Genomic DNA, 23281 nt, shown 5'->3' with positions numbered 1-23281 from the left:
AAAAAACACACCACACTGTGAAAACAAATATTCTCAACCGTGTGCCTGAGAGCAGCCAAGGCTTTATGCAACAAAAAGAAAAACCAATACACACCACGACAGCAAACGAGGTTATTCCACCCTTCCCCATGCTAACTTGCTGCTCTACAAAGTAAATTCAAGTGCACAAATGGCTCTGTCCATGTTCTGCTACCACCACCCTCATCCTCCACGAGTCAGTGGCAAGCCCTGCGCCTTCAGACTTAATGGCAGACCCTATAACAAGCCTTGGATCGTGAGCATGTTTGGCTCAGCGTTCACCGAGGTCTCAGAGCCATTCCTGCAGGAATTTGCAGGTCCTGGTACCACCCCAGTCCTGGGGACGTATGGGCAAACCACAGCTCTCAGGCTGAGGAGCTCTAACACATTGCACCCAGCTGCTTTGGCACCCCCGAGCACAAAATTGGGGCAGCACCGAGCACCTGGTTTCTTTTCGGAGGTGTTGCAGCAACGGCGAGCACCAGTTCTCTAACACACACACACACGCCTGCCTGCAGGGAGTTTCTGCACAGAAAGGACTGCCCATTCCCCATTCATTCATCACGGGCTGAGTTTTTCCCCCCTCCAAGACAGCCCTCGAGATAAGAGCAGGAGCCTGGCTTCAATTGCACCGCAGCGCAGACCACAAGGGGTGACTCAGCACAGCCTGGCCACGACCAGCACCTCTCATTTCTTCCCTGCTTCTGCGAAACTTGAGAGCCGTTCTGAGCAGCTTTCCAAGCCTCTGCCGCTCACACCGACCTCGGTTAAAATTAAAAAGGTCAATATTAACTATTTTCCCTCTTTGCTCATCTTGGCAGAACCGTTCGGCTAAGTACGTTTCTCCCTCAATCATAAACCACAATTAACACCTACCTCAGTGCCAAAAAAAGCCCCACCTGCACCCACGCTCTGGGGAACTTCCCCGTAACAGCTCCTACAAAGAGTTCTGTTTTCAATAAGAAATTAAGCAGTGCACCGAGAATTAAATACGTAGTGACAGCATGGAACGAGTGGCAGTGCCAGCGCTGGCCTCGACAAGCCGTGCTGGTTATTCATTTCCATACCGAACTCAACACCAAGATTTTTCAAGCTTTGCTCAACTGCTGGGGAATTTCCAGCTTGCCACAGCTCCTGCCCCTTCCACCACAGAAATCTGGCCACGCACAGCACGCAGCATGTGTCCTATCCCCCTTTTCATGCCCCTTTCCAGCTTCCTGGGAAGACCCTTCCCTTATTACTACAGGTTTTTGAGTATTTTTATATCCCGGAGAAGGAGGAGAAACTCCCCATTTGAAAAGATCAGTTCATAAAAATCTCTCAATAACCATCCCGGAGAGGGGCACTTGTTTCAGCATCTCTGCTGGACGCACTCGAGCAGTTTGATTCTCATGTAAATCTCATTTGCAATGCCATCAACTTCCTTCTAATGGGCCATTCATCATCCTAGGGCTGGCTTTCAAGGAGCCAGCTGGTCTCCTTGAAAGGTCTCAGCAGCCACCTAGGAGACGTATTTCCAAAGCTAAGACCTACCTATAAACACATTAGCGAAGGCTGTGCAAAACAAAGTAACCTCAGTAAAGCTCAGGAAAAGATCTTAATTCCCACATCCATATGCCAGAAAAAACTTGTGTGTGGGATGTTGCTAACCTTTGCATGCAGTCAGACTCTCAAAGAGGGCTCTAACACACAGAGCATGACTATGATGTATTTTCCTTTGAGGCTGGTTCAGTTCATTTAGAAAGTGATTTGGAAGGAGCTAATGTACTATTTATGTACATTATAAAAAACGATCCATATGGACTCAGACTTTGCAAAATGTTCACTCAAGTCCATTCCGCTCCCTCCGAAGACATTTCACAACCCATTCAATGCCCAGTAGAGGAAGCCAGGATTAGTGTTAAAGGCTGCTCCGAGGGTAATTTAGATGTTTTAAAAGCTGGCATCTTTTGGACTCGGAGCCAAATAAGCATTTGGGGCATCAGAGAGCATCCCTCACACATATGTCTACAAAGTGACACCCACCTGCAGCCTCCGAAATACTGACATTGGAAATGAAGGTTAGAAGAGGATCCCAGGCACAGCTTGGTGAGACAAAGCCTTCCCACTAAAGAAGCAGAAAAGAAATTCATCCTACTGTGGTTTGTTTTAAGGCAAAGGCATACTGGAGACTGGCTTGGGAAAGACGACGTAGCAGGACACGGCTAAGATGGCAAACAGCAAAAAATAATCCTAAGACTGTTCATGTATCCTAAATCCTGACAGCATGTATGACTGTACTGAGGAGTTTCTTCCTTGAAAAGAATTTAACCTACTAAAGTGACAGACTTGTGCAAAAAGACAGGACACTTGTATGCTGCCTCCACAATGGTTTCATTACCTTAAAGCAGGACATTTTAAAGAGTTCACTTGTCCTATTACCAGCATATTCAACTACACCCCTGCCTCCTTATAGTATACAGAGCTAGGGAAACATTTTACTTTGGTGCACGTATCTTACCTGGAAGCTTCACACAAACTTCACAGTTTGTAATACCAGCTTTTTGAGGAAGAGGACTCTAGCCCCTTTCTGCTACAATTTTGTCAATTCTCACACTTGTAATGCTTTCTGGTGAAGCACAAAGCAAGATGAAAGCGAGAAGAAACCGAATCATGTGGAAAAGAGGATGCACCCACATGTCACCCAGAGACCTCAGATTTAGTATCGCCGTTCATCAAAAAAATTTGTCTCCCGAGTTCATTTGAGGCTCAGTTTGCAGCAGAGCGCTGATCTGGGCCACTCGGTTGTAAACAGACCACGTGTAAGTCTGAACTATGTGACTGCACCGATTTCTAGCAGCCAGTTTGCTTACGCCTTGTTTACACAAAACACACACACACAAAAAATAACCGTGCTAGCAACGCGTTTACTGAACCAGTGCACATCAGGAATATTCTCCTAAGACCTCCTGTGCCTGAAGAAAACATCAGTGCTCGCCTTAATACTCCATAAATAAAGGCATCAGCCACAAAGCATGTGTCAGTCTTTGTCTTCCTTCGCAGGTCTTAACCAGGGCACAAAACAGTTTCATTACGGCTTGTCTCATTAGCCAGTGTCTAAGGGAGACGTGGTGGAAGAACTGAGATAATAATTGTACAGCCAAACGGCCAAGACAGAAGGAGGCAAAGCCACCCAATTGCCAGGCTTGTTGACAGTCAACACCCCTTTACACATGATGGGCTGGCAGCCAAGCCAAGATATGCCACCTTACGCAAGTTGTGAAACAATTAAAAAAAAAAAAAAAAAAAAAAAGATCAATAAGTAAACAGCAGTTGGCACATCTCCGACACCGAGAGCCTGCCCTCGCTGGTTTGGACTGCACTCAAACTGAGTACGAAATGCAAAACCACTTCTGGCCTACCCATCAGGTGGAAACAAAATTTGCTTTCTGTGTCCGGTTCTTTTCTCCTCCCACAGCATCAGGATTGTGAGTGTTTCAAGAGTCCAGAGTTCTTGTGCCCTGGAGAGAGGAAAGGCCTTCAGTTGCTCAAGAACAAATCCTTTAGCAAGTGCACAAACTGGCTCTGCAGGGAGTCCGGTCTTGCTTAGCCAAAATGCTGGTGGCTTCCGTCCGTGGCCTTAAGGGAGACAGAAGATTAAAACAGTTTGTGTGGGAAGCCTTCCCAAGGCTCTCTTTAAAGTGGCACGAAGCAGAAAAAAAGGGGCATGGCTGTAACATTGCGTTTCAGGGAAGGGGAGGGATGCTTCTTCCACTCTGCTTATGCCACGGGTTTTGTGTCTCCCTGATCCACCCCAGAGGATGAAGTGCGCTGTAGGTGCACGTGGAGAGTCGCAGGCACTTCTGCTCGACAGCCCTGAACGCAGGCTAAGTGATAAAAACGTGCTCGAAGTTTCCTTCCACTCACCCTCCTCTACTAATCACGCAGCGTCTATTAACAGAACCGAAGACCGTTCAGCTTTGCTCCCTGGTCTAAGGTGGAATTCCCAATTCACTTCTGCCTTATTTCTCGGTAACTGTCAAGGTGTCATCAAACAAGAGGCAAATTGCCGAGCTGCTGCGCTGAAAGGCGGGAGAAAAACACCGACACAAATCGGAGCGTGCATGCACACCCAGCAAACGACAGCCCGAGAAATTAAACTCCTTTTCGAATCACTAAAAATAGAGTGGGTAAGGGAGGGAAGGGACTATCAATCACATCTTCCCGAGAGTTGCTGAATATTCAAAGAACAGGCTTCTGACAGAGTGCTCTCCAAAGGCTGCTTGAAATTTTTATGATAAGAAATGTACCAGGATGAGAGAAAAGGCGCAGCAGCCTAATGAAGAGCAAAACACACAAGCCAGAAGTGGATACAGAGTATTAATTAGGCCATTAAGACCCTTAAATGTCCAATAAAATATGTATTTCATAAAAATTAAGTGCCATGCAAAAGTAATGCACGCATGCATTTTATTGAGCTGTTCTGAAGGAACCGAAGACGTAAATCACTCGCAAAAAACATTTATGGACAAGAGTGAACAGACAGTAAAACTGCATCTGTATTACGAAAACAAAGAATATACTGCTGCAAAGAAATCTTCACGCATTTACCTAAGCAGGAGATCAGTGCTCTGCCTAATTGCAGGCAGCCTGCAGTCAGCTGGAGTGGGGAAACTTGAAAATACTCGAAAAAAAAGCTATTCAGTGACTAATATGGGACTAGGCACTGAGGTGAACAAATGCATCAAGACCATAAAATCATTTGTACTCACAATTAATCAATTAACCAAATAACCTGGAAGTACGTTAAGGTGTCTGTCATAGCCCACGCATTCAAGGAGACAAAAGAACTGCTTGAACCTCGTCACCTTACCGATTCCTTCGGATCCCAGCCACAAAACAAACCTGTAATTCCCCACACCTGCAGCTCCCCGTATTTTTCAGTCTGCTACATCGGGGCCTGCCAGTCGCTTCTGTTTCAAATGTTTTAAACCAACATTGAAAAGTTACCCAAGCTAACCAGCCAGAAAGCACTGAACCAGCTCTTAGAGCATTTATCACCTGTCCCAGACATATAAAATTGTCAGATGACAAAGGCCTTAACCACTTAATAAACTCTGGAAAGCATATTTAGCTTTCTTTCTTGTTTGTTTGGTGCTGCTCCCCCCTTTAAGCAGGAATCCAGAAGTAGGATAGCCCAGCTGTAATTCTGCAGCCTTGGGAAACCCTTCAGGGGTTGATGCTTGGAGCAAAAGCAGCTGGAGGTAACTGTCAGATCTCAGACAGGCACCAAATCCCTTACCAGGCACCAAATCCCTTACCAGGCACCAAGCAGCCTGTGTCCTTGCTCCCCCAAAGCACACCGCAGCTCGCCCAGCTCCAGCCTCCAGGGCCTGCAGAACCCCGGGTCGATGGCAGACACCAAGGACTACACGTGGGCCAGCAATAAGAGTTTATTTGTGTCTCATGAGTAGTAAATTCAAGTAGTTTCCTGTTCTTTACCAACATCCTGTTGCCACATCTACTCCTCCAGGAAACTGCAACACCGAGCAAGAGCATTTGGCATCGCACACAGCAGCTCGGACGCCAAATGGCTATCGGAGCGCAGTTACTAGGAGCTTGCTTACAAAGAAAACAACCACTTCAGGCTGGTCCTCATCTACACTTTCAGTTCGTCGGTGGAAGGCTGAGTCCCATTTTCTGAAATTAAAAAAAAAAAAAAAAAAAAAAGGTTCTTCTGATCTGTTGCCTGAAGTCAAAACAGGAACCCTGCAGCGGGGATGCTCACGCAACTGGCACCAAAATAACTAAGATGCGAATTACTGAAGGTCTCATGATTTTTATTCCTGTGTTTGTAAGAGCAAAACCTCTCACACTCATTCATCCCCTAGACTTCTGTACACAGACAGCAACTGGAAGCATCCCCGAGTCAGCTGAGCGTTCATGTCAGGGTTGAGAGTTTGTGAACAGAGAAGTTACACCAGCACAACTTGAACCCACGTTACAGCCTCAGCCTTTACAGCTGAGATCTGCACAAGAATGCACAGGACAAGCGCGGCGTGTTCTGGTTACATTAATCTTTTCATCATCAACACATCAGCTAAACTGAACCCAGCTTGGTTGAAAGGAATCCCTAAGAGAGCAGACACCGAGTTTTGCATGGCATTAGTTTACATTCGCAGCCTGACTTCCAGCACAGCTATTTTTGAATCAACAGATCGAGCACCAGTCTCACTTAATGAGAAACTCGCCTTAAACATTTAATGTAACCCATGACAAATTGAGGCGCGTAGCTAGGAATTATTACTCGACATAAATTCCGTAATTAAAATGAAGCAGCCCTTTATCACAGCCTCGCTGCGCAACAAAAAAAACCTGTTCGGTCTTTGAAATCAGAGCAGGAGAAACGTCAGATAAAGAACTAAGACAGCAAAGCTTGAAAGAATTTCTAGCAAGAGCAAAACCACCATCCACTAGCTGTAGCAAAGCGAGCGATGCATTTCGAACAAAGGAAAAAAACTGTTGTAAATGCCGATTACGCAATCTTTAAGGGCTAAAACTGCACGAGGAGTTAACAGAGTCAACAGACACACGCAGCATTTCAGCAACGAGCAGCTCTGCAGTCGTGGTTCTGTGGTCAAAGCACTTCCTTAGCACGCGTACGCAGGGCTCGCAGTTCCCTCCGAGCTGTAAGGATACCCACACTCGCACCCACCGTGATGGCATCGTCCTAACCACAAGAATGGAGGCCGAGTGGTTAGTGAGGTCATCAAAACACTGACACGCCGTGCACATCTCCATTTTTTGAGAGCAGGTCAATTTTTACTTGAAACGGAGCCTCGGGTTCCTGGCTAACAGCCTGCCCCATCTCCCTTAGGGAATGGGAAGACTGCTGGATCCAGCTCTCAGTTTTGGGTTCCCAGACCCCAAATGCAGCGACAACCGCCGCTGCCCACAGCATTTTGTGGGCTCAGCACCCCGATAGCTGCTCGGAGCATTGCGCTGTTTATTTTTGTCAAGTTTATTAAGTGCCTAGCAAGATGCCATTATAAATAAAGCAGCATGCTCTTCGCATGCAGAGCAAGTTTTCAATTTATAATGGGGCTCGTACACATAATAGATTTTATTTTTAACTCCACGGTTTAATTTTACACATCCACATATTTACTCTCCAACTAAAAAAAAAAAGTAAAAAAAATACTCCATTCACCCCTTCCAAAATGCTGTACGAACTTCAGGTTTTAAAACTTTTTTTATGCTTATAAGTCTCACGCTGAAAATATCAGCTTACACTGAAAAACACCAACTTTCAGCTCCATTAACAGCTCTACTGCAAAGCTACAGAACGGGCACAAAAGCAATAAGCAAATATCCCATGAAATGCTCGCAGACAAGCACCATTTTCCAATCTATTGAGCTCCCAGTTCAGAAAGCTCAAGTGCCATTATCGGGCTACGCTCGATCAACATTTGCAGTTTTTAGTCAATAGGACTTTTGTACTTCGGAGCATTTGAAAACCTGACCCATAGCTGCTTAAAATTCAGGTTAGCAAGCTTAAACTTTCAACTTCTGTTTCAGTTCCTTCGCTTCTAGGGGCGGAAAACGCTTATTTTAGTTATTGGAAGTCTCTAACTTGTTACTGTCACTTCTTTTAAAAATTGAGTCATTTCTGAAGATTGCAAAGAAAAATTTAATAATCCAATGTCGCCCTGATCCTGCAAACACCTGATTGCACGGTAAATTTGAAGCTGTACCAAACAGGACTGTAGTGTTACCATTAAATAATATTCAGAGAAAAATTATAGTTTGAATCGTAAAGTCTGTGTACCAAGACCTATCTTTATTTTTTCCCCTCCTATTTTTTGACAATATTATCGTCCTCAGCAGGAAAAATTACTCCAGCCAGTGATTCCAGCTGTATCTCAAGTTTTTGCTTGTATCAACAGTTTAAAAATCCAGTGCTTACCCTAACCAACAGCCTTGATTTTTTTTTTTTTAATATAAAACTCAGCAACATTTCTCTACGGATTTCCAGCCTCTACTAGCATAGCTAAAAGGAGTTTCTAGCGATCCTTAATTTTCCTTAAAGCACTTATGCTCAATGTAAGTACTTCCATGATTTCATCTTGATTTATTTGTAATGCCTGCTGTAGTGCGACACTCATGTTAATTAAACAGATTAAGGGGGCTTTGGCCGGACTGCCGGCCCTCCGCTCTCCTACCCACTTTGTTTCTATCTGTCATTAACCTCTAGGAAATGCCCTTCTTGTTGGTCGTTACTGTTTAATTACACTTCACAGTTATGTCATCACATCTGTGAAATATAATCGTCCGTAACAACACAGCTGTGCAACACGACACTCCTGCCCGGCAGTGAAATCCTGCTCACAGCGGATTATTACACGTACACACCGAGGGGATGGAGGAAGTGATACGAAACTTTTCCAAGGCCCTCGATTTTGAACGGGTCTATTGTTTTAGGAGGTGCTGAGAGTCTTCAGAAAGAAACATCTCCGAACTCTTCCTCTTTCTTCCCTTCCCTACTCCTCCCTGCAAAATCTTCTGTAAATTTTAGGAATTACTTCTGGACTCAGGAGAGGGCTGACAACACAGAAATGTTTATGTAGAGCGAGTGAAACGGGAAGAAACCTCAGAAACAGAATGTGCAAGTCCAGGATTTATTTTTTATAGTATGAATTACATCTGAAAGACATTTTTTCCATGGAATCCTCTGCTTCCATTCATGATCTCATGACCCACAATCATCTCCTTTGCTTGTAATATCAAAGCAATGACTGTACTCCTAGAGAAGAAATTGGACTTTGTATATTTTTTGCTATCCTTTACTAGAAGGGGAAAAAAAGAAAGGGGACAGCTATTCACACAAGCAGTTCTTCGAAGTTTACCAGCAAGCATTCCCCATATCACAAGGGGCTTCCATCTAAATCACTGTGTGGAGCAGCCACTAATTCATAAAATTTAATATAAACTGTACATTTTAGTGGCAGATGGAGATGATGTGGCTGTACCAAACAGGACTGTAATGTTACCAGAAAATGATACTCAGAAAAAAGTGTAGTTTGAGTTGTAAAGTCTGTGTACTCAGACCTATCTTCATTTTTATTCCTCCTGTCTTTGACAATATTAGTTGGCTAGCAACAGGCATACAGACTTCTCCGCAGAGAAGAAATGGCAGCGACCAGCGCTTTGTTTTGCTTATGTGGTGGGGGTGTGTTTATGGGGGGAGCAAGGGTGGGACTGGGAGGGAGTTGTCCGGGATAGCAGTGAACAGGAGAATAGGTTTAAGCCTCAATAGAAGCTGTGTATTATAAGATTTGATAGGATTTTTTTTTTCCCCCTGGTCTTGATTACAAAAACCCTTGCCCTGCCAGGAAAAGAAAAGGAGTTGTTTACCTGCTAGAAGCAAGGGGGCAAATTCCTTTAGATTGATGCAAAACATTTTCCTACTCCAGAACTCAGAAAGGGAGGAGCATGGCGTTTATTTATGTAGCTCAAACAGTGACCAAGCAAAGGATGGCTTACCGAACAGTGTTCCTAACTGCACATTGAACTCCTCCCTTTGAACTGATGAAGAAGGAAAATTGCCATTCCCACACCAGAAGTCGTGAGCAAATGGAAGTGGGGGGAATAAGCAACCAATTTGCTGCCTGAGAGAGTTTTCGAGCACAATGCTTATGATTAACCAAACGAAGAAACAGAGCGACAGGGAGAAGAGAGCTTGCACAAACAAACCCAGGACCAGAGGGAGCAAAACACCAGAACTGCCCTGGGCTTTGGGTGGTCTTGTTTTACAAAGCAAGATTAATTAAACAGACACTAAAGGACATCTCTTTTAGAAAATGAAACACGTTACAAACCAAAACGCCTCAGAGAGCGAGCAGCTAGGGAGTTATAACTAAATTACTAAGTACAAAATGAAGCAGCCTGCAGAGGAAATGAGTAATTAAAAAACCCTCCCCTGAGCAACAGGCTGGCGAGAGAGGGATAACTCCGGGACCCTTGTGCTGGAGGTGAGCGGTACCAAAGCCAAACGCTGCCAGCTGAAAACAGATGTTTTACACAAGCACCGAGAGGCAGAGAAATATCGCTCCCTGCCCTTGAGGGGGGGTTCTCTCGGGGATCACAGCAGACACAGCCTGCCCAGCGGGACCTGAAGAGATGCACGCAGGAATTACATCACCCACCGCCGCCACGCTGCCACCTCCGGGGTGAAGTGCTGCAGTAGTTGGACAGTGCTCAGCAACCGTAAACAGCGTTTTCGGAGGAAGAAATAGATCGGCGTCGACCTCATCCTTCTTTCTGTGCTTTCCCCAAACAAGAAAGCTTATCTAAAGCATAACACAGACAACAGCCGCCCTGCTGCTAGCACCAAAGCCACTCCTGCAGCCTTCTCTGTAAGAGGAATGTACCCGAGGTAGCTGCTCTGCGGGGGTCCCGGTGGGCAGCACCACCCTTGGCCACCATCCCCGTGGGACTGGCCACCACTCCCTGTTTCTCTGTTGCCCCGTAGAGACACGAAGAACAACACGCAACTTGCCAACCCTAAAATAAGCACTCAGGCGAAGTGGTTTTCCAACTTTTTCCACCAGAACTTTTCCAGGGAAGACAAACCCTGGGCGTAGCAAGTTTCGTCCCACTGGTAAGAGCCTTTCTCATTTATCTTCTGGGAGACCCCTAAGGGCCACCGGTTGAACGTGAGCCTGGTGGCAGGCAGAACCACCACGGGGACAGCTGGCGGAGAGGCACCCTACAACAACGGGGTCATGCTTCATCCCCAAACGTGGTTCTTCTGAGTGATCCAGGCCTGATGCACGTCCCCCTTTACACTTGCAGATGCCCAGGAAGGCGAGGACACCCCTTGCAGAGCCAGAGCAGGAACTAACGCCCTGTTAGCTGGCTCTTCACCGGGTGGACATCCCCCACCACCACCCTGTGCCCCCCATGGGGCACCCTGAGCACACCCCTCACCCACTGAGGCCTTTTTGACACCAGGGGTCCCTCACCACCCCCTCACAACCTGTGGCCGGCCCCCAACCCTTTCAGGGGAGTTTTAGGTTGGATCTTAGGAAGAACTTCTTTACTGAAAGGGTTGTTAGACATTGGAACGGGCTGCCCAGGGAAGTGGTGGAGTCACCATCCCTGGAGGTCTTTAAAAGACGTTTAGATGTAGAGCTTAGGGATATGGTTTAGTGGGGACTGTTAGGGTTAGGTCAGAGGTTGGACTCGATGATCTTGAGGTCTCTTCCAACCTAGAAATTCTGTGATTCTGTGACTCTGTAACCCCACCTCCTTCAACAGCAGCCCCCCGGCGGGCAGCAAGACCCCCACCTCAACCACAGGCCACCCTTTTCACCACCCCCCCGACCTCTTTTCCCCAGCGGGACCCCCTCAGGACCCTCCAGCGGGGGGTTCACCCCCCAAAAACCCGACCCCTTCCCCCCTTCTCCCCCTCGGGCTTCCCGCAGGGGGGCGCCGCCCCCGGCCCAGCCCCACTCACTGCGGCGGGAGCAGCAGGGCCGGGCCGCCTCGGCGCTGGAAGGCTCCGTCCACGAAGACGCCGTTCTTGCCGAGGCAGCGCAGGTAGAAGTGCGGCTCCTGGAAGCTGAGCTGCAGGTGCCGCCGCGAGATGAAGCTGGAGTGCCCCATGTTGACGTCCACCGAGCCCTGCGACGAGTTGCGCCCGATGGTGACGGCCGGCTGCCGCATGAGGAACTCGAACTCGCGGCCCTGCAGCCGAGCCAGCACCGGCCCGGAGTTGGAGGCGGCGGTGGAAGAGGTGGTGGTGGTGGTGGAAGAAGAAGAGGAGGAGGAGGAGGAGGAAGCAGCAGCAGCAGCGGAGGAGGCGGCAGCAGCAGCACCGGGCGGCCCGGCCGGGGGCGGCGGCGGCCCGGGAGGGGGCGCCGCGGCGGGGCTGCAGGGCGCCGAGCGCAGCGCCAGCAGAGCCCGCGCCCCGCTGCTGTCCTCCCCGACTTCGGCCATGTTCCCAGGCACCGAGCGAGCCAGCGTGCCGGCCTCCGGGGCGGAGCCGGCGGGGCGGTCGGGAGGGGAGGAGAAGCGGGGCGGAGCAGGAGCCGAGCCCCGCTGCCTTCTTCTTCCCCCTGCCTGCCGCCTCCCAGCCAGCTCCGCCGGGCAGGGCCCGGCCCAGGCAGGGCTTTAAGTGGAGGTCCGGAGGTGGTGGGGGCTCGCAGCGCCGCCTGCAGGGCTGCGGAGCGATCGCTGCCCGGCCTCGGGTGCTGCTGCTCCGGGGAGAGGGCCTTGAAGCGCCGTTAGGCGGGGCAGGTGGCCCGCGGACCGCTTTTAGGGGCTGGGGGGTGCAGGGTGCGAGGGCGCAGAGCACCCCCAAAGTGGCTCAGCCGCCCCTCAAGGGGGCTCAGGTCCCTCCTCAGGCGGCTCAGTCCCCTTCCAAGATGGTCCAGACATCGCCGAAGGGGCTCAGACACCCCCCAAGGGGGCTCAGTGCTCTTCAAAGGTGGCCCAGGCACCCCCAAAGGGGCTCAGACACCCCCTCAGGTGGCTCACACACCCCACAGGGGGGCTCAGATCCCCCTCCAAAGTGGCCCAGACACACTCAAAGAGACTCAAACACCCCCTCAGGTAGCTCAAACACCCCCCAAGGGGGCTCAGTCCTTCTCCAAGGTGGCCCAGACACCCCCAAAGGGGCTCAGACCCCCCCCTCAGGTGGCTCATCCCCCTATTTCTTCCCCCTGGAGAGGATGAGAGGGAAAAGCCCACAACAGTGGGCTCCACGCGTTGAAGCAGCACCCCAAGGGGCTGCCCAAGTTCATTTTGTAGCCCCCCATTTCCTACAGAGGTCCCCCCTGGCCTTCCCCGCCTGGTGTGGCCCTGGGGCCCCACAGAGAAGCAGGGCTGCCATGCTTCAGGCTGGCTTACACCTGGTGAGACCACCCGGCATCACCCCTAACCATTATACAACTACACGGGGATTTAATTCCAACACGACCGTAATCCCCTGAACTGTCTGCCAAGGGGAAAACATCCCTGGTACACCGAGGTGGGAGTTTAAAAAGTAGGCTTTATACACGCACAGTTCTCCAGTGTAAGAAAGTGTGTGTGGGGGGGGGTTGTTTAGCTTACATTACTGTACTAATTAAAATTACCTTTTATTTTTTATTTTTCCTGAAGTTATTTATATTACCTACTTAATAAAGGTCATGTTCTTTGCAACACCACCGCATCTGTGGATCATGTATACTCTACTGGTTAGGATATCCAGATTGAAAAGGTAAAACTTTTCTGCATAGGCAAGCCACTGACACTATGCAGAATCCCAAATTGTTAAGTAACCAGAAAATACAATAAATTTGAAAATCTTGAGAGAGGGACCAGCCATAATTGCTTATTGCTTTGGCTCACGTGGGGAGTGTGACAGCTCTTAGCAAGGCTGCTCAACAGCTTAGAGGAGATGGGAAAAAAATAATCCCATAACCGGTCAAAAGTGCAGAGCAAATTTCAGATATGAAGACTGTAATTAAACGAGCTGGAATTGGTCCAAGACCACAAGGTTAACATCCCTGTTCCTGGAACGTCTTCCCTGAGATGTTTAATGACTGCTGAGCAGTTGGGACCTGAGTTAGACATCTCACCCGAGACATTGTCTTCGGTTAGAGTGCTCTTTGCCACTACAGTTCAATACCAGTGGAAAGGAAGAAAGACCAGTGCCACTTAAAAAAAAACACACCACCAATATCACTTCCTATGCAGCAGTGTTTACTCTCAGTGGGACTGAGCCTGGCACAGCAAAGGGTTGTGGTCTCCAGGGCAGGAGATGAAGTAAAGGCATCCCCGGAGGGGACTTGGGAAGGAGGGAGGTGGACAGAAGTGGCCTCCCTGGAGGCCTGGAATTAAATTACTGCTAAAATAGCACTCTCAGACATCGAGGAACAAATAAATGGGGCCATGGCTCACAGCAGTGGCATGCGCTGCGTAACCTGGGCTCCAGCAGGCAGCTGCTCCTCTCAGGCATGCAAGCTCCTGTCCTGCCCCAGATTGCTCAGCATCAGCAAATGCTTGTGGCCACCAAGTAACGTAGCCATCTGTTAGGTGAGAGCCAGTGTCACACGCTGCCTGACATCAGAGCTGGCTCATGCCTTTTGTCTGTTCACACCGGGGTGAGAGTACTGCTAAGCATGCTTTAAAATGGCCCCAAGCTGGTAGGCGTGCATGTGCAGACAGGCAAAGTGAAACCAGGCGCTATATTGGAGCAACTGTTGAGCTGCCCAAAGAAAGGGAAAGCAGCACTGGAGGGGTGTGGATTTTAGTTCGTGTCTAAGGCTCTTCCAGAACCCAGCACTGTGCCATCCATTCAGCAGGGCCCCAAAAATATCAGAACTAGGGTGAGGCAGTTCCCAGACAGCGTCAGTAAATATTTCCAAAGCTGCATAGGAAAATGGGCTGTGATGCAGTCGTTCCACACACAGGAGGTACCAGCAGCCCTGGGGACCCACGTGGACAACTGATGTACAGCCAAGAGACGTGTCGCTGCAAGGGCTGCATCCCATTACCTGTCCCACACTGGGTATAGGCTACAGATTACTGCAGCTCCAGTCGGAGAATAACTCGCACACAGCATCTGTGCACCAGGAGAGCGGAGCTGGGGATGCCGAAGGGCTCGTTCACACATGTCACAGCCACCCCCCACCACCGAGACACTCTCACTGCATGAATCAGCCAGCGTGCATCTGCGTTTCTTCCGACAAATCTTTTTCTTTCTGCCGGAAAATTTCTTCCGAGAGGAATTTGCTGCTTACGCTGGAAGCGCCGCTGAGATAAATCCCAACTTCACACAAAATGCGATCAGGTGGCAGAAAGAAACGGGGTTCCTCTTGGCTGCCTGGCGGGTTATGCTTCGCATTGTGTCTCACCAGCCCGCTTGCCTGCGGCATCCGTTCCCTGAGCTCGGTGCGTGGCGAGCAGCAGCACGCTGTGCTCGGCAGCCTCTGACGCTCTGCTCGGCTCTAATCCACCCCGCAACAGCATCAAACCGAGGGCCCTTCAGAGAAGGAAACGCGCTGCACTCCTCCAATCGCCTAATCCTGCTTAAAGTCAAGCCGGCTATCCCAGTGTAAACACCTGATGTAAATGCGCTCCAAATTGTTTGAATTAATCTCATTCCATATGGCTGGATTGACTTTAAAGTGGTTCATTTTCCTCGGCAGGTTTTGGACGGATGCGTCTGCAGGTGTGGCCAAACTTCCTGACTCTACAAGTTGCATACCAAAACATTCAGGTGGCTGGGAGCCACCAGATGGATACCACAAAATGGGAACAGCCGCAGCCCCTGGGGATGGGACAGGGTGGGGGGGACGACACCACGGTACCTGTGCCACCCCTTCAATATACCTAGGAACTGGAGCTGTGCAAAAAAGTGCCATCTCCAGCTATTTCTCTGTGCTCCAGACCGGCCAGATGTGGGATGCCCACACCCTGCCTACACAGCCTGTGCACAGGCAGAAATAACCTGCTGCAGGCAAAACCCTTTGCAGTGACACCCTGCGCCCTTTTGAGGCATTGCCCTGTGCCACCACCCCTGTGCCAATAGGCCAGCCTGAGCTGGGAGGGGAAATTAAATGCTCAAAGCAGCTGGGAAAGGGACAGGAACAGCAAGCAGCGAGGACAGACCCAGCATCATGCAGAGAAAGGCGCAGAACCCGACTTTCCTTTGTCAAACATTTGCTTGGCAGCGTGTCATTGCTGACTGTCTTCATGTAGCACCATACAGCAGGAATCTGTTTTGTGCTATCAGTTGTGGTCAAATGAATGCAACGGGTTGTTCTGGTCACCCAGATATCACTGCAATGGGCAAACAAATCTCATAAAAATGGCGATAAAAGGCTATGTTTCTAGGTCTATCTGCTGGGTGGCATCTGCTTAAAAACACTTAATTTCTGTAAGTTAAATGCTGCGTTTCTCAAGCAGTTCGTGGGGCTGTTTCTCTCCATCCTGATGCACGAGACAGAATACATATTTATCAAGCCCCAATTCAGCAAAGAATCTGCCCAGCTTCAACACCGCAGGAAATCTGTTCTACCCCCAGACCAAAGCGTAATTGAAAAGCAGCCTCGGCAGAGAGGAAAGAAGTGAACTGCATGCTGGGCATGAGCCGCTTGATGTATTTACCCAGCAGCTAGACAACACATTGATGCTAACAATGAAAGCCAGCCTAATGCGCGCAGCCCTGACCCAGGGAAGGAGGAGGAGAGGAGCGAAGGAAAGCAATTACTCCAAGTAAAAGAGGCTCTGCTGTCTCTGTGCAAGCCTAGTCCAGCATTTCTCAGCCTGATCGGGTTAAGGGGGATGTAAAGCATGCATCGTTAGCGAGCAAGCAGACGCTTTGGGTCCATCACACATACCTAGATGAAATAAAGAAGAGGGCAGCATTCCCTCCAATTCGACTGCTCCTGCACGGCTCCCCACAACCTCTTTCCCTTCTCTCAGCCATAAAGGCAGCTTTTAAACACTTTTATGGCTTCTGTCCAAGCTGATTGGAAGCAGATGCGAGTGATGAGCACCATGCCCTGTAAGTGGGGAGCTGCTTTCCCTTACACACCTGTGTGCGGGAGCAGCCTCACTTCTTTCTCCACTTGGATGGGTTTTAATTCCCTTTTCTGTCTCTGAAATCACAACACTGTGACATGGGAGCGAAAGGGGGTTTGCTCTCACGCTCCTTTGTTAGGATTTTCTTCTTAACCAAGCTGTTGCAAGAAGTCAAATCGAATTTGGGCTGCCAGGTTTGTTTTGAAACACACGAGGCTATCTGTCCCGCACACAGGCACGGTGCCTGCCCCAGCCTCCCATGGGATTTGTACCTGTTTTCTCGATCCTGTTGAGTGCTCTGTGCTTTTAACCCTGATCCGTGTGCCTCCCCAGTGATGTCCTTCGGCCCTGACCTGGGACAACCCTCATATATCTACAGAAACTTCAGCCACAGTGTGGGTGCCTGACCTGTGAAGCCTGCAGCAGCGAGGATGCAACCTGCTGCTGAGGGTCTGGGGAGCGCAGCAGAGCCCTGATCTCCTCAGGGACAGCCACAGATACCCCTCCTCAACCAGAACAGCTTTACAAATCCTTCACAGCAGCTCTGAGCCGGGGTTTGATCCAGATGGGCTGATAAGAAAGGGCCGGCCTGTGGAGGAGGTGATACATTGATACAGGGGCTCTTTCTTTTCCTGCACAGCTTTTAATCAGCAGAAGGCTGAGGAAAACAACACTGGTGATTCAGCGATGTGCTGGGAACACTCACGCTCCCAAAAGCTCACAAGGGGTACCAAACACCATTTCTCCTGATGCCAGCAGGCTGCTAGGCTGAAGGGAGAAACATCAGAGACAGAAAAAGGTGGGCAGACTGTGGGACCTGCCCCTTGAACAGCACAGACCCCAACAGCCAGGGCTGCCCCCTGCAAGGGGCTGGGGGCTGAGCAGGGCTCAGCACTTGCAAGATGGGGCTCGATGAGATGCTGCATCCCACAGCTCCCTCCTGGGAGCAGCACCACCCAGGGAGGTTGTTCTTTCTATTGCAATCAATTTGTTTCTTTTCTGAATCAGCTGCCATCCTGTTTACTGTAAGCTCCACGATGCTGGAAATATTTCCCTCACAGCTTATTTAGTTTTCAGAAAGGGATTTTTTTTTTCAAATCACACTTATCAGAAATGTATTTTCACAGCAAGTTCTTCGAAACACAATAAAGACCCAGGAACATCTGATGCCCAGACTCTGCCGTTGCCTAAAATATTATATGATCTGCTCGTTCCCAATGCAGATATGCTGTCGCTGTTCTAGAATCCATGCCAGGGACTGCCTGATGTACAATCACCCATTTTGGAAAGCCTTGAACGAGACCATTTGTTGTCGAGATAATTTTACAAAAGCAATCCCATTTCACAGGTTGCAGTTAAAATAATTCATTAACTTTGCACTGTCGTGTGTGTTTTGAGCTTTAAACCCACTCCGCTAACTTTCTTTCAGTTTGGCTTGAAACTCAGGCCTCAGCGAAATATATAACACAAGCCAGCTCTGAATTATTTGCTTTGGTCCGTTTTTGAGTGATCTCATTTTCTCGCTTTCCATCAATGTGAACAGAGAAAGAAAAATAAAACACAAACTTCTCAACAGCTAAAAACAACTGAACCAATAAATATAAAATCTGATATCAAACATGAAACATTTCAGCCTGAAAGGAATATGTTTTTGGACTTTTATGATCAACTGTAGCATATACTGCCTGTCTGCTGCTGAAAACAAGCTCTGTGCAGTGTCTGGAGGGCTGGAAGCAGCTGATCTGAAGTATCTTGCTTTACAACCTGCCCAAGAAGCTGGAGAAGCCAGTAAAGCTACAGAATTTACCCTGTATTATTACAAAACATTTAAAGAGTAAGGCCAGGACCTGCATGTTTGCTGTCCCAATGTCCCTCGTGATTTGCAGCTCTGTAAAGCGGGTGCCACGTGCTGCCCAAACCACAGTGGCCACACCTGATCCCAGCTTCCTTCCTGCGTTTTTACAGGCACAGAGCCCACATGGAAGGTCTGGGTGATCTGGAATCAGATCCATGACCCACAGCATGGGCATGGAAGGCATTCACGACCTCTGTGCTGTGAACAACCCAGCAGCCTCCACCCTGTGTTATCCCAGGCATTTGGAGCGGTTGCATTCAAGCATTTCTTGAGCAGATCCCCCTTCCAGCAATGGATAACCTTCTTTTTAATCAGCTTCCTCCTTTTTAATTTGATTTAATCAGCCATCAGGCTGCTGGTGAAGAGTGACACACCAAAAGATGCCCTTCAAAAGGAAAAAATAAAAAAAAAATAATAAAATCAACACTGGGCAAACCATGCCAAGAAAAAAGGAAAAGGTGTGGATTCAGCCATTCTCACCCAGGCAGCTGGCTCCAAACATCCTTAAAACACAAACAAAACAGCTGGGTTGGACCTAGAGGAAGAACGTGGTGGCCGTTCTTCATGTGGCTTTGCTTCCTCTCCAATAATGGCCAGAAAACCAAGGACAGAAGTGAAGAGTACAGCATCCTATTGCTGAGCTGCTGAGGTGAGCAGGGGCCCGCATGGGAACTGCCCTTGTTTCCAGCCACTGTGCTGCACCCTGCAGAGGAGATTTGAAGTCATTGGGACCTGTTCAGAGGTCTGGCGCTCTCTGGGTTATTAAGCAGGGGCCAGCAAAGGCACCTGTAAAATATATTTATTTTCTGTGGCCTCCAAGCATCCTTTGGGATTGCTGGAGCAGACACTGGGGAGAGTCCCCTGTAAACATCCTGCTGCTTTGCAGTGCCCTCCAAAGCACTGAGCAAACCTAACCTTCAATTATATTTCCAGCACTAACCCTGCTTCCCAGTAAAATCCTGGATGAAGTGTGAAACTCCGTCCTATTTCCCGCTCTGCTCTCCCCCTTGCAGCTGGTTGCATTGGCTGGATATGTTAGTGTGATACAGGCATTTGCTCTACGTGCTGGAAAACGCCAGATTTACAATCACTGCGTGTCACTCTAAGGGCACACTGTCAACTTTAGAAAAACATCTGCTATAAACTGTTTTACTTACTCACATTACTAATAATACCATACAGTATTAAAAGTGAAAGGATTTTAAAAATCCAATTTACTTGTCCTTCAGCCTGGCCACTGAAAAAAATCAATGAAATAGGTTTCACTTTTGTTTAGAGTAATTTTCACTTACCAGCACCCTCATGCTAATGTGCTTGCTTTACAAGCAGGAGGGGACATGTTTATTTGCCTAGACAAAAACCGTGTACCCTGGAATTTAAAAGAAAAAAACCTCCAAAAATAGGGTGAAAGACATAAGAAGGCACGAAAATATTTCTATTGATTTTTTTATAAATACATGTTTTGCAGAAATGAAACAGTTGCAGAACGTAACCGAAGGTCATTCTTCATCAACAAAATAATAATTATGTAACAGTTTAATGGCTGAATCTAATTCAGTTTATGTTAGCAAGAGATTACTATTATGGAGTAATCTTTGCTAAAATTAAGAGTCCTGTTTTTCTTTTTTAAAGGCAGGCTTAAAATAAAAACAACACCGAACATTAAGAGTAGCCATTATAGCAAGTTTGGGTCTTAGATGAAGTTTGTGCCAGCCAAACTAAAACAGAAAATAGGAACTCTGTAGCCTTCAGAAAATGTGAACCTAACCCCAAGGGGTTAATTAATGGTATAAAATATAACCCCAGGTTATATGTTTGATTGGGGATAGGAAGGGAGAAACCAAGGGAATGCGCTTTGAAACAGATTCATGCATTTTGGTGCCTTCGTTCTCATTTTGCCCAGGGTGGAAGGAAGTTTGGTGGATCCTCACCAGCACCTGGTGGGTCTCATCCCCTCCAGCCTCCTTCCACCTGCCCGCGGGCATCATCCTCCCCAGAGCTACTGCTGGAAAACCCTGGCTCAGCATCCCCAAACTTGCAGAGAAGCAATCTGGATAGCCAGACGGGATAATTTCAGCAGGGGTTTCCTGCTCAGACAGTGCTGGTACAAGACATCATCCCCCAAAACGCTGCTCCCAGCAGCTCTTCAGCCCTCACTGCTAAATCCCCATCATCGCCACTTGGCATTTTCTTTTTCTCCCCCTAGCCTGCCTGTAATAAATCGATGTGATGTTATCTCAGGCCTCCTCCTTGCTTCTCCTGGAACGCCTCACTAAAATTCGGCATTAATACTCTGTGCCCCTGGAATAAAGCCTCATAAAATATTGTTAGGATTGCTAGGCAACCGGGAAGCACGGTGGGAGCTGAAAGCAGCCGAAGTGGGCGTAGCGAGGCTGCGCCGGCGTGCCAGATGAAAAAGGGAGGCTATTCTTTGTCTCTTCACGCCAGCAATGCTTTGCCTTTGGTTTTCTTTCGGAGGGAGGCTGAGGTACGACGCTGCCGGTGCACAGAGGTGCACATCTGCTCTAACCTCAGGTTAATCAGCCGGATGAGAGATGCACCTATCCAGAGCTTTTTGATAGCAATAAAAGTAAAATGAAGTTTTTATAGTCATGAAATTACCCATATTCCAGCTGTTTGCATCCTCCAAATGCTCCTTGTGCAAGAAGAGAGGCCACGCTCAGTAATGACTTGCTTTATGTGCCCTCCACCCCTTCTGCACACCGCAGCAAGTGCTTAATGCCAACGGGCTCTGGAAGGAAGGGGAACAAATAAAAAGCAAGCGATTTATTGGCAGGGGCCAACACTAGTAATTGGCTATTTACCGATACATACGCAAGGATAAAAAGAAAATTGAATTGGGCTTGCAAGAACAAGGAGAGGAATTACGGGAGGTGTAAACAGGTGACATTTACGGCTAGTTTCATTAGCTAAAATGATAAAAACCTGTCTCTGCTTTACCCCTCCTGTCTCCTTCCCTGTGAGTTGCTCACCCACAGCCCAGGCTCATTGTGAGGTTTGCTTCCCAGGGCTTCATTTAGCATTTTGTTTTCTGCTAAAGCAGCCAGTGCCCAAGCTGACCATCACATTGGTCTGCGTGGAGCCTGTCCAGGCTGTTAGCATCACGGCCTGCTCTCACCAAGTCGATTTTGGATGCTGTGAACAGCTTTCCCTCAATCTCCAAGTTCCTGGGGTGTCTGAAATCCATCATTCAGGCACCTGCAGAGCCTCCCCTGCTTTACTCCCATACCAACACCAGGCTTCATCTGCTCTGTATTCAGGCTGGGAGTACTTACTCATGCAAGACATTTCATCAGCACAGATGAGGGTTGCTGAAAATCAATGATGAGAGCAGGACCTGATGGTTTTGGTCCATCTCCTGTCAATGAAGATGTTTTCTGAGAGTCCAAGGCTCCTGGATATTCCTATATGGTACCAAAAGGGACTGCAGTCAGCCACATACACATCTCTCAAGACCAGTAATGAGTGCTAGGGTGAGGCTGTTGTTGGGGTCAGGCATCCCACAAGACCATTTTGTTGGAAGCTGTTTAGGGCTCCCCAGCTCCTGCCACCCTGCTCTCTGTCCCCAGCATCATGGGTGAGTTGTGGAGACAGATGAAATAAGGCCAGACCTGGGTTTTATCTCATCCATCTCAGAAAGCTCCCTCTTTGGTTGGCATCAGGGAGGAGCTGGTCCTCGTTGTAGCCATGGTAGTTATTTTAATAAAAAATGTGGCAGCTGGAAGTGTAAGAGGGATGGGAACCAGGGACCTTAAGAAAGGATAATTGCAGACTTGGAAGCAGTGCTAGAGTTAACAAAGGGACGTTTAATCCAATTCTCAGCTTCTATTTTAAGATGCTTTTAACTTTCCAAATCAAAAAAGGACAAGGGGAGGAATAAAAAAATCTCCATCGCGCTGCGATTTCTTAAGCTTGTTCGCAGCCCAAAGGTGAATTTTTGTGCGTGTGAGGAGTTTGAAGAAAATCCATTCAGCTGTTTCAGAGGTTTCAGAGCATGAAAGCAACATCTGGTTTAAAAATCAAAAATAAAAGAAATTCCCTTTGCTCATCAGAGTCAAAATGGGTTTTGGTTTCATGCCTCTGATTTGGTGTATCTGGAGCTGCCCTCTGGAGAAAGCTGGCCATTTCTATATTGATTTGGAGGGGATGAAATTGTTTTGCAAACAAAAAGAGAAGACGAGGGGCAGGCAGAGAGGAGGGCAGATGGGACTTACACCCCGAGCGTGCTGCTCGCATCCTGTCCAACATGGCACAGGCCACAGAGGCAGAGGTGCCCTCCTGCTTCCTACATGCCCACTTTAATTAATTGCACAAAGGATCTGGGGGCATTCAGGTATGCTTTGTGCCATTTGCTGTGCTCAGCGCCGCGCTATAGATGGCAGTGCAGGATGGAGCTTGCACACCCACTCGCTGCGATCACCGCCCCGCGATGCAACCTCGCCTGCAGCTCGTCCCAGGGCAGGGGATGGGACTTTCTGCAGATCTGTCTGAAATCTGTTGGGTTTTTACCCAGTTATTTAATGACAATACAACTGTCACCCCCAGAATTTACTGTGACTCCGTTGTGTCATCACAGGCAAAAGCATGAAGGAAGCTCTCTGCAAAGCAACTGCTGCTTCTAAGAGAGCACGCAGGTGCTCAAAATCCGCTAGCAAATTTGGGCATGATGTTGCAACATGGGAATAGTTTGCATTTCAAAGGGACCAAGCGGCTGATTTTTCTCTATGTTTCTCGGTCCAAGATCACATCTATGAAAATGCCCTGCTTGTACTGGAGTTTGCTGCTGTAGATGAAAGCACGCACCTTGTCAGCATGCTGTTGGTATTTATAAGG

General features: G+C 48.4%; 1 protein-coding gene across 2 annotated transcripts in view; it reads right to left on the bottom strand.

Annotated features, from left to right (window-relative positions):
* FOXK1 (forkhead box K1) overlaps positions 1 to 12332 on the bottom strand; it is a 54702-nt gene extending 42370 nt beyond the window's left edge. The window contains exon 1 of one of the 2 annotated variants that reach the window (XM_082772179.1): positions 11516 to 12332. In XM_082772179.1, coding sequence (XP_082628305.1) covers positions 11516 to 11997 — 482 coding nt within the window. In that variant the 5' untranslated portion in view covers positions 11998 to 12332. The remainder of the gene's footprint in view (positions 1 to 11515) is intronic. The other variant, XM_082772180.1, reaches the window with a different exon arrangement.
* Between the last annotated feature and the right edge of the window lie 10949 nt (positions 12333 to 23281).

Source organism: Aythya marila (assembly GCF_965140915.1).
Source record: "Aythya marila genome assembly, chromosome: 15".
NCBI lineage: Eukaryota > Metazoa > Chordata > Aves > Anseriformes > Anatidae > Aythya > Aythya marila.
This window is presented reverse-complemented; position numbering and strand designations above follow the sequence as displayed.